General features: G+C 38.5%; 1 protein-coding gene across 1 annotated transcript; it reads left to right on the top strand.

Moving 5' to 3' along the window:
• The first annotated feature begins 3,898 nt into the window (after positions 1 to 3,898).
• On the top strand, positions 3,899 to 11,470 carry IL21 (interleukin 21). The gene is made up of 5 exons (XM_059066800.2): positions 3,899 to 4,066; positions 4,175 to 4,210; positions 8,918 to 9,073; positions 11,283 to 11,360; positions 11,447 to 11,470. Exons 1-5 carry the CDS (start codon positions 3,899 to 3,901, stop codon positions 11,468 to 11,470), a joined length of 462 nt encoding a protein of 153 aa, XP_058922783.2.
• Positions 11,471 to 11,801: the final 331 nt, after the last annotated feature.

Below are 11,801 nucleotides of genomic sequence, written 5' to 3'. Positions count from 1 at the left end.
AAATAATTTCAGGAGGCTCATGGAAGCCAAGATGAGCTCCCCTGTGCTAATGGGGAGGGGCCAGGGTGGGGAGCGGCACCACCAGTGTTTTTAAAATCTGAGCTCAGATAGGCCATCTGTAAAAATAAGAAAGAAAGAGTTTGGTTTTCATTCTTTCTGCCTTCCTCCCTCGTTCCCCTTTTCTCTCCCTTCTTAGGACTAAATCCTTTATCCTAGCCTTGCTCTTTACCTGGATGTAACCAGATGCTGTTGAGACTTAAGTGTGACACTTCCAGACAAAATACAGTCAGTTCCGGTGCCCTGTGACGTACACTTTTCTAAAAATCAACTACACTATATAACATCGCACAATGACAACCACAGAGCTTATGGGAGAAATGGGATTAGGGGCACAACACTAAAACTTTGTCAGTGACACATTAAAAAGATGACAGGAACCTAATAAAAAGGACAGCTGTCTTACACATGTTAAATGGTTAAGAAACACATAAACACTACAATAAATATGGCATTTTACCTAGAAAAAGATCTGAAGTTTGTTCGTGGAGGTTGCAGCTACCAGCTATTGAGAAATGGCAACAGAGGGTTCCCAGGATGGAACACCAGATGTGGACTGGTGGGGCTCATCACACACGCAGTAAACTGAGGTGACTGGTGGGTGTCTGAGGTGTGTGTACATTTTGTACATTCCTATATGGCTCGGTTTGTTTGGATGCAGGATTCTGCATTCACCTAGTATTTCTTGCGGACAAAATCGCATATAAGGAAACACAGAATTCTTGGTACACTCAAATTGTGCCCTGGTATATTAGTCGCAGTGAAATAAATTCTCATTTTCTTTATAAGTGTTAACGGCAGGACTGACTGATTCTAAATAATAAAAAAAGATTATCATTTAAAGAGTAAAAATACATTAACACCCCAATGAAATGATGCTGCAAAGGTAGCAATAAGTTAGTATTTCTAAGCAGAATACATAACTCAAGTAAATCTGAGCCTCTTTACTCCCACCCTAAGTTCCATCTCAACACAGTGATAAAATGCAAGTGCAATGCAAATTGGGCTCCATAACTTTGAAACACACTGTCACTCCTGAGCAAGGCTTCTCAGTGCCAGGAAGAAGCTGTTATAACACACCCAGACTTTCAGGAAAGTCCTCATCATACATTCTTCTCCCTAATACCCCATACCCCATGGTAGCTACACTAATCTTACTTTCCTCTCTTCTTCTTGATTCCTTGTCCCCTCTACTAGCACCCCCCCCAAAGCCCAACAAATCAAATTCCAGCCTTTACTAGTTCTCTCTTCATCACTCTTTCCTCTCTTTCCTATCCTTCTTCCAAGAGTAAAAATTCCATACCTAGGTGTGTAATGTTCCTATAGCTATTGTAACAAATTACCACAAAATCAGTGGCTTAAAACACAAGTTCATTATTATACGGTTCTGGATTTCAGAAGTCCAAAATGAGCTTAATGGGGCTAAAACTGAGGTGTTAGCTGCCTTTTTTCTGGAGGCTCTAGGGAAGAACCTGTTCCCCATCTTTCCCAGCTTCTAGAGGCTACCTATATTCTTGGGCTTCTAGCCCCATATCACTCAGACCTCGCCTTCTGGCATCACATCTTCTTTGACTCTGACACTCCTACCTTCCTCTTATAAGGACCCTTGTGATTATATTGGGCCACACGGATAACCCAGGAGAATCTGGATTATCTCAGGATCCTTAATTTAATCACATCTGTAAAGTCCCTTTTGTTACCTGTGATGGTAACATATTCACAGGTTCCAGGGAGGAGGGTGTGTACATCTTTGGGGTGCCATTATTCAGCCTACTATCCCAGCAGTGATATTCAAAATGCTTAACAACTGAAATGCCACTTAAAGCAGGGGATCTGACTCAGAAAGCTCTTGGGTCCTGAGGCTAGAGTGGGACCTTGGAGATCCTGGTGTGCTGGTTGATGGATTGCAGAGGGCTGGGAGGTCTCAGGGAGCAACTGGGGTGCCAAGGGTGGTGGGTGAGGCACTCCAGAGTCGGGATGAGTGATTCTCTCTAAGCAGCACCAAAGGCTTTATGACCAGTACAGGAACACCCTTGTATTTTGGCTGACCTGCTCGTGTTCTTCCTTCCATGGATCAGTTAGAGTCTCCAGGCTTCTATAAATTCTCCTCTCTACCCTCATCTGCAGTCAGCACACAAATCTTCTGGGATTTTACTTGGAATGTTTATTTCAGCCTCATCACATCCTATGATTCGATTCTATACTTACCTTCTTTTTGCAATAACATATCTAGGGTCATATGTACAATTAATTGTTATGGCCTGGCTTTGAATTCAAGCACTTTGCTTTAGAAATTGAGCTCTTAAACACTGTGGTTCGTGTCTTCAAGGAGACTCACATCTCTCTAGCAGATAAAGAAAGCATGCACAAAGATAATGCAGGCAATGTTGAGGTGCCAAGTGGCAACCCCAAGTCCATATGTATTTCATAGGTTTACACATGAATCCTCCCCTATGGAATTTAATGATTATAGGGAGGACTTCTTTATCTTTGGTAGGAATTTTTATCTACTCTTTAAGACCAAACCTGGATACTCTTGATACCTTTATTTTATGGTAAAAAGATTACAAACAACCTTCAAAGCAAATCAAGGCCAAAGTCCAATTTATCTTAGCCACATAACATTTTAGAAAAAAGTATGGCTGTAAGCTCGTGATGAAACAGATGAAGAAATAAATGGATAAATAAAATCTATAGTCAAGAGTTTTATTTGTAAGGCCTAGATGACTATGCTACAATACTACTTCTATGTTTCTGGAATATCGTATTCAGCTTTCTCAAACGAGTGAAGAGTAGCAGGGAGAGGAGAAGCAGCAGAGAGGAGGATGATAAAACCACTTCTGGACTTTGAGCTTTTATTAACCTCTATCTGTCATAGTTAGAAATGTGTTGTTCATACCCAGAGAAAATAATAAGTAACACTACCCAAAGAGAAAAAGAGTCGTTTATGGGTATTTTTGGATTTTGCTGTTTGAAATAAAATTTTGATTTAGAGAGGAATGAGTATTAGCACTTTTCATTCATTTAACTGATACATTATATAGAAGAGATAGACATTACAGAGTTTCTTTTTTTCTTTCTTTTGAATGAAGGTAGAGTGAGATCTTGATTGGGGGATAAGATAATATGTATAAATCAGATTGTTAAGTAAAATGTTAGAAGCTGAGATTAATGTTACTTAAAGATGCTTTGGAGAAGAGTTGGAGCACATTTTACTTTAAACCATTTAAGCTGATTAAGAACCTAAAATATTCTTGTTAATTTGGAAAATACCCCTGATATTTAAAATTTCCTAAAAGGTAGCTCTCCTCCTACCTTTATGATGGAATACTGGACGATTTCAGTCAAAAAGCCTAGTTACTACCATAAGAAAAAGTCCTGCAAGAAAGCACATGTTGCCACTTTACTCATTACTGAAGTGCCCTTATGACTGTCAGGGAGAACAGGTAAGATGCCAGGGAGGCACAGAAGGAGACATCAAAGTATTTTGTTTACTTCTTTGAAGTCTTGTAGTACCTATTATTTACTGTGCACACTTCTTGATTCATGCTGAAAATTGGAATTCACCCATTTCTCTCTTTTTCCTGTCTAAGATGCAGATGGGGCACATTTCGTTGACTCCATCAATCCCTGCCCCCGCGCATTAGCACATGCACACGTATACCTAGCCAGTGGAAAAGAAAAAAGAGTTACTCACATTCATCCATTTTACAAAGATTTCCAGGCTGCAATGGGAGGGCTTTATCTCTCCCTGAAGGATGAATAAATAGATAGCTTTACTGACAGCCTGTTCAGAAACTGAAGTGAAAACTGAGACCAAGGTCTTGCTGTACTAGCACTTATGAGATCCAGACCTGGCAACATGGAGAGAATAGTCATCTGCCTGGTGGTCCTCTTCTCAGGGACAGTGGCCCATAAATCAAGCTTCCAAGGGCAAGATCGCCTCTTGATTAGACTGCGTCAACTTATAGATATTGTTGATCAGCTGAAAAACTATGTGAATGACTTGGTAAGGCCATATTTGTCACAACAAAATTTAAATAATATTCCTCAATTACTATAAAAGGAGCTTTTTGACTTATATAAATAACTCAGAATTAATTTTCTTTTGCTCTAGGACTCTGAATTTCTGCCAGCTCCAGAAGATGTAAAGGTAAGACCAGTTGAATTTATTTGTGAAAATAAATTTGACATGTTTTTAAATCCAATTAAGAGAGGCATGAACATGATTATTTAGAAATATACTTAATTTCAATGAATTTCGGGGTTTAATAATTGATAAAATAGTTATTTCTATTTTGCTCAAATATTCATTGGTTCACCAACAAGCCAACCAATAAAACACTAAATACCTTATAAGATATATTTTTATCTCCAAATATCTCGAAGAGTATTCTCAAGTAGTATTGTTGAGATAGAATAACAAAACTAGAAAATAAATCTATACTATGATCATTTTCTGAACAATGACCAACTAATTACATTTTAAGAATCCTTGTGCATGAAAGTTCTTGAGCCCTCTTTGTAAACCTATGTACGAAATATAGACACATACCACAGAAGCAGAATTCACCTTTTAATAACTAGAAAGGAAGAAAGAGAAAAAAGGAAAGAAAGGGAGGAAGGAAGAAAGGGAGACAAAGAGAGAAAGGAAGGAATAAAAAAAGAAGGAAAGAAAGAATACATGATAGCACAGAATGGAAGAATGGTAGTGTGGAAATCAAGGCCATCCTTTAGAATATAATTCCCATGTACCTTGGCCTCAATGAGTCTTGTCTTTGGCCTTCGGTGAGGTCTTTTGAAAGGACAGTTTTCAACAACTCATCCTGTTCTCTTAAGCCTTTTAAATCCATTAGGTCCCAGGAAGAAGAGGCCTAGCATACAGTTCAAGTGTGCTATGTGCTGATCTTTTCCTTGGTAACTTCGATCTAGTCTTCAGGTTTGGTACCCTGACGATATAAACACAATTGGGGGAAATGTTTTCATTGTCACAGACCTTTAACTGCATAAATTAGAATAACTATAAAAGTGTTACCAGTAATTAGGACACTACAAAGGGGAGACTTATGAAGATACATTGCAAAGAAAACAATTATCGTAAATGACTATGTGTAGAAGTTTAGAAAGTGAATGAGTCACCACTATTGCTTTTCTCTAAAATTCACTCTCTAGCTCTGAACTTAAACACTCTCATTTACTAGGTTCTTTTCTAATAAGCAATACCTAAAATGAAAGTAGCACATTCAGCTCATTGGAAAGACTTTTCCAAGTAAGACTATTTCTTAATGCCGTAATTATCAAAACATATCTTTTTTAGTATCTCATGCCCTTTGTCTAACTGCTATGGTTGGAGTCCTTTGGGGAGATTCTTCGCTACAGTCTCTAACTTGCAAAATAAGATATCCCGCTTTTCAACTTGAGTTGATCCAGTGGGTACTTCCTTTACATCCTTTGTTAAAGAGAGATCTTTTTTATCTTATAATGACAGGATTTTGTCTCAGTGACACTGTATCTATCTGATAATCTCATCAAGCAATGCTGGCTATGATACAAGTGAATAATGGTATTACTAAAATCTTTAAGCTATGCTGGTAGGCAAACCCAGGAGAGAAGAAAATAGTTCAAGGCCACAGTAGTATTATATCAAGTTTTTCAGGGTTAGCATCAAAGCAGAGTCTATAAAGAGTTAAAAAGATTAACAAGTTTAATGAAAATAAATTCATTTAAATGTTGCATATAAATGTTGATATATAGTGATCATCTAAGGTTGCTAACTGGCCTCACCAGGCATCTTTCTAATAATCAGTGGTCCTCATCTGGTGGTGATTTTGCCCTCTGAGAACATTTGGCATTGTCTGGAAAAATTTCTGGTTGGCACAATTGTGTGTGTGGGGTTTCTACTGGCATCTAGTAGGTAGAGGCCAGGGATGCTACTAAACATTCTAGAATGCACAGGACAGTCCTGACAACCAAGAATTATCCATCCGAAAATGTCAACAGTGCCACTGTTGAGGAGCCCTGATATAAACCTAGTTTGTATGTAGACAAAGGTAATTTTACCCAGTTAGTAAGATTTCCTAGTGTGAATGGCCAGGGCTTTCTTTGCAAAAAAAAAAAAAAAAAAAAAAAAGAAAGAAAAGTAAGTAGGTCAAAAATAAATTGTAAGGAAGCAAATATTTTCATATATTCAATTGCAAATCAACAAAGACAAGTGCACCTCCTTGCAAAAGCAGCACTTGACTAGCTAAAAAGAAGAGTGGTTTGTTACTCTTGCTTTTGATTTCCTTACTGCTGCCTCAATTCTGCAAAACTAATGTAGGACAGATAACGCCTCATGTTTCCAGGTGTTAAAGGATGAGGGAAACAAAGGCTTGCCCTCTGAGTCTGCAAGGCACAGCAAAGGAAAGCAGTGGTTCTGCTCCCAGATGGTAGTGCTGCACATGAACTTGGGGTCATCCTGAGTGACAGGGCACCTGAAGCTGCCTGAATCAAAGTTAATCTCTCTACTCCTCAACACATCCTTAAGGCAGTTTAGCAGAACAGCTCCTTTGCTCCTTTTCCTTATTGAGGCTGCCTTTACTGTGCATCTGAAGTCAAATCCAGCAGTTATTTGTCCTCGACCACAGATTTGTCCTGGACCACCAGGGATAGCTCTGCTGCTTGCAGAAAGCACAAAGCAAAATTCCAATGTCTATTGACACAGGTGAACAAGGAAGGGCAGGAGAGAAAGCACAGCCCCATCAAAACAGGCACTGGTGTCCAGATGCCATTCAGAGGTTTTCAGAAAGGCTTTCTCAGGTGCAAAATCTTTGCTTGCTTGTCTTGACCACTCTTGGCGATACCTGTCTCAAGGGAGTTCATTTGGTAGGCCCCTGTACTTCTTTGGAACCTAATTTTCTTTCAACATCCACATGTAAATGTTAACTCAGCAAAATGGGTCTCTGTGAGAAATGCTGGTTTCTCAGATCATCACCGATGAAACAGTTAGTGTTTTCAGTTTCAGCTGGAAAATTTACCTCTTTAAATATGAATATTATATTTTTCCAGTAAGCTAAGCCGGTTGTGGTCAAAAAGAAGAGAAAAGAAAAAACTTCAACAAACATGAACATGTGGTTTTCAAGGAAAAAAAAGTGCTATAATTAACATTTATATATAGTTTCTATTAAATAAGCATTTTGGCAAACATATGTAAAGGACACTATCTCGCCCTTATGAGAGGCAAGCTGCTCTGATATAAGGAAACCAGATAAGCTGGCTCGGCTTGTGGCCATGTATGCAAAGCAAATCTGATGCGGTTGTGTCTTAAAGATGCATGTTATTAATCAACATTCATAATGGGTAAGCATATAGGTTGGAAAATGCAAAGCAGGCCAGATGCTATTTTCAGCTGATTGTCTATGGGAAGACTCAGGTAATACTGTTGTATATAGGATGGCCCTTGTAGGAACTGAGAAAAATTGAGACTTCTGTATACATGGCAGTAACTTCCATATACACTGGTGAAATGAAGATATAGCAACTTTAGGGCAGTGGATAGCATCATATACAGACATTTGCTGAAAGAAAAAAGTAACCTGGATACAAGTTCTTATATCAGCATTAAAATGTTTTCACTTGATCTTAGCCAAAAGGCCGAGAAGCGATCAGCATTAAAATGTTTTCAACAAGTCAGTATAAATTTTGTTCTTCCAATAAATTCCACTTCATTTTCAGTTCAACTTCTAACATTTTGACTTATTCACTAGTCACTGGTTATTTGATTAAAGCAAGAGTCAAGTTTTTTTTTTTTTTTTTTTCCGGTACGCGGTCCTCTCATTGCTGTGGTCTCTCCCGTTGCGGAGCACAGGCTCCGGACGCGCAGGCTCAGCAGCCATGGCTCACGGGCCCAGCCGCTCCGCGGCATGTGGGATCCTCCTGGACCGGGGCACGAACCCGCGTCCCCCGCATCGGCAGGCGGACTCTCAACCACTACGCCACCAGGGAAGCCCAAGAGTCAAGTTTCTGATCCTTGATCTGCCCACTTCTCCATGCTCTGAGACATTACACTTACTTTCTAAGGGGCAGTCTTCCTGCCCATTGCGGGGGAGGCATGCCTCAAATTCTGTTCCTTGACTGCTTGATTCAGGCAGATCCCATCCTAATGGACTCGAGAGTGTGAACAGGAATTTAGAAAAGTCACGCATGGTCTACAGCAGGTGTACTGAATCTTAGGCGTGGAATGTGCTATTAGAGGTAGGCACCCACTTCCTTTCCCCAAAGGAGGGGCTTTAACTCACTTACTTCATTTGTCCACTCCACAAATATTTGTTGAGCACTCACTAGCAACAAGACACTATGCCAGGCATTGTACAGGATAAGGTGCTGCTCAAGACATGTATGTCATTGTTAGATACTCCTACGTACATCTCAGAGAGAAACAAAAGACGAATGAAATGATTCTTTATCAGACTACAGCGTAACTCACCCAAAGCTGCCACCAGTCACAACGTCTCTTAGAGCCTCATAATTCATAAAGTGTGTTCTAAAACCAAACTAACTCTCCCTTATGAAATACCAAGTCCTGCCCAACACCCAGACCTCAAAATGCCATTAGGAATAAAGAACTGTGGCAGAGCAAAGCTCCCTCTTGTATGTGAGACAGGGAAATGTCCTCTCTCCCCTAACATGGGGAGATTTTATATCACAAGAGCCTACTCTTTAGCCCAGAGATTACGTAGGACACGAAGTCATTCCTCATTTGTCTGCTAAAATGAATGTGACCCAAGACACTGCAGTAGAAGTAGGAAAAGAGGATTGGGAACATCATTTTTACTTTCTGAATAACTTTCATTAACATCTATACAAATTATTTCTCTTTCAGAGACACTGTGAGCGATCGGCTTTTTCATGTTTTCAGAAGATCCAACTAAAGTCAGCAAATACCGGAGACAATGAAAAGATAATCAGTGTATTAACTAAACAGCTGAAGAGGAAACTACCTCCCACAAATGCAGGGAAAAGACAGAAACATGAACTGGTAAGACTGTCATTTGTCATCTAACTTATTTATACTTATTAACTATATCTATTACATCACACACACACGCGCGCACACACACACACACGCGCGCACACACACACACACACACATGCAGCCAGAGCCTCCAGTGCCTTCCTTCCAGTTACATGTTATACCTTATCATATAGAGTGTGTTTTGAGAAGCAAAGTCACCTCTTCTTAGTCCACAAACTTGAAAGTGCCCAGAAACCCAATTAGAATTTGCTAACAGCCCCTGGTAGCTGGAATAATTAATATAGCTTTCAAAGGTGAGGAAGTCATTAGACAGAGAATCCAGTTGTGACTTAGAGTTAAAAAATATTCTGCTCTCATTATATGATCACATATAACTTGTATCCTTATTAACAGGAGCTAGATCCTAGTTTTCCTGAAAGAAAAGAGGTAGCCTACAAGACACCAGGATAAATCTCAAACTTTGCCTTTCTCTTTTAAAGAATATTATTACTGTCCTGTATAATTGCAGAGTCAGTACTACATTTGAATGGGTAGATCCCATTATTTGGCTGGGGAATTTCAATAATCCCTAGTTTGGTGGGCCCTGAGACCCTCTTGTATATTTCCTCTTATGCCAACTCATGAGCAATGCAGATAATCTCATGAGTAATTCAGGCATTAATCAAAACCAGTGGATAAACACATAAGATAAATTACTAGAAATTTTTTTTTTTTTAAAGAAGATGTTGGGGATAGGAGTTTATTAATTAATTAATTTATTTTTGCTGTGTTGGGTCTTCGTTTCTGTGCGAGGTCTTTCTCTAGTTGTGGCAAGCAGGGGCCACTCTTCATCGCTGTGCGTGGGTCTCTCACTATTGTGGCCTCTCTTGTTGTGGAGCACAGGCTCCAGACGTGCAGGCTCAGTAGTTGTGGCTCACGGGCCTAGTTGCTCCGCGGCATGTGGGATCCTCCCAGACCAGGGCTTGAACCCATGTCCCCTGCATTAGCAGGCAGATTCTCAACCACTGCACCACCAGGGAAGCCCTAGAAATTTTTCTATCAGTTCTCTCTCCTCTAAGGAATTTCACACGTGATTCAAATGAAATCTTAATTACAATATCAAAATGATTTTTATTTCCTTTGAATGCTTGACCAGGTTGCAATGTGAAAAGTATCCCACTAAAACTTTCCTCAAAGAAGAAAAGAGTTGAGCATATCCTTGAATACTAATATCAAAGACCATAAAATGGTAATATCGGCACTGAACATAGAATTATCCAGTTAAGCACCTTCATTTGATAGATGGGAAAGTGAGACCAAGGATATTAAGTGACTTGTCCCAAGCTCCACAAATATTAAGTGCCAGAATGAGAATTAGAACTTATATCTCTTATCTTTCAGTCAAATATCTCTCACCACAACATCAAACCGGCATTAGAGATGCTAAACAGCAAGCAATGGCCTGGTGTTTGGTATCTCAACAGGAATAAGTGTAAAGAACATAAACCAAGGATTTTTAAAAAAAAGAAATTAAGTGGGCAATACACACGTGAAGAATTGTTTAATCTCTTCATAATCAAATAAATGCAAGTTAAGATAGGAAATCCTATTTTTTTCAATTAAAATTTTTAACAGTGCACAATAATGGTAAGAATGTTCTATGTGAATAGAGGTAAAACAGTTTTATAATGTATATCAAAAGCCTTAATTTTTTTTATCCCTTTAATTTAGTAATTCTACTTTTAGTAATTTATCAAATAAAATAAAGATGTACATGAAAAATTACTCAGAGATGTCCATTGCAGTATTGTATACAATAGTGAAAAGTCAGAAGCAATCTACATGTCCAAAAATAGTAATACTTCAATCCTATGTAGGAATACAAAGCAAACATTATGGGATATATTTTTGAAGAATATTTAATATGTAGGAAATGCTTGTGTTATGTTGTGTTAAAACAAAGGTAAATTAATAGCCAGTGTAAATAACACAAAATGCAAAGAAAAAAATTACTGGGAGGATACATATCAAAACACTGCAGTGGTTATCTCTAATGATGGGATTACAAGTGATTTTTCTCATTGTTATTTTCTGAACAATTTTATGTGATTCTCAAATTTTTTCAGTGAACATGATTTATGTCTCTAATTGGAAAACATAAAATTTGAACGAACATTTTATTAAATAGGAAAAAAGTTTTAAAGAAGATTATTACTCTTTCATTGATTTCTAGACATGTCCTTCATGTGATTCTTATGAGAAAAAACCACCCAAAGAATTCCTAGAAAGTCTAAAATCACTCATCCAAAAGGTATATAACTTAAATTATATTTGACTTTCATCTTTATCCAGATTGCTTCTTATGTTGAGGTTACTCATGGTATTCTATTTCCACAGATGATTCATCAGCATCTCTCCTAGAACACACAGAATATGAAGGTTCCTAAAGATCTCACTTGAAGCTGGACACTATATTTCATACTCTAACACAGTAGTGAAACTCTGTTCTTGGTATTCCAAATGGAGGAGTACAATATATTAGTGATGGGGGAAAAAACTCAGATAAGTGTTCAAGGTCAGGATTATTCCTCCAAAATCACTATGCAATACTTCAGTTTGATCCACATGCTCTGTGTTTGGTCAACTTGAAAAAACTTTCTACTCAATTCGAGTCTGATTTCCTGTGTTTTAGATTTCTATGACCTCTAAAGCTTCTACTTTATCTTACTGCCAACTATGCCATTTCTTGGAG

This window comes from Kogia breviceps, chromosome 6 (genome assembly GCF_026419965.1).
Source record: "Kogia breviceps isolate mKogBre1 chromosome 6, mKogBre1 haplotype 1, whole genome shotgun sequence".
NCBI lineage: Eukaryota > Metazoa > Chordata > Mammalia > Artiodactyla > Physeteridae > Kogia > Kogia breviceps.
The sequence above is the reverse complement of the archived record's forward strand: the minus strand, read 5'-3'. Positions and strand labels throughout refer to the sequence as shown.

Coding starts and splice junctions, on each gene's coding strand:
- IL21 (XM_059066800.2), top strand. CDS start 3,899: ATGAGATCCAGACCTGGCAACATGGAGAGAATAGTCATCTGCCTGGTG. Junction 4,211..8,917: donor CAGCTCCAGAAGATGTAAAG/GTAAGACCAGTT, acceptor TTTCTCTTTCAG/AGACACTGTGAGCGATCGGC. Junction 9,074..11,282: donor AAAGACAGAAACATGAACTG/GTAAGACTGTCA, acceptor ATTGATTTCTAG/ACATGTCCTTCATGTGATTC.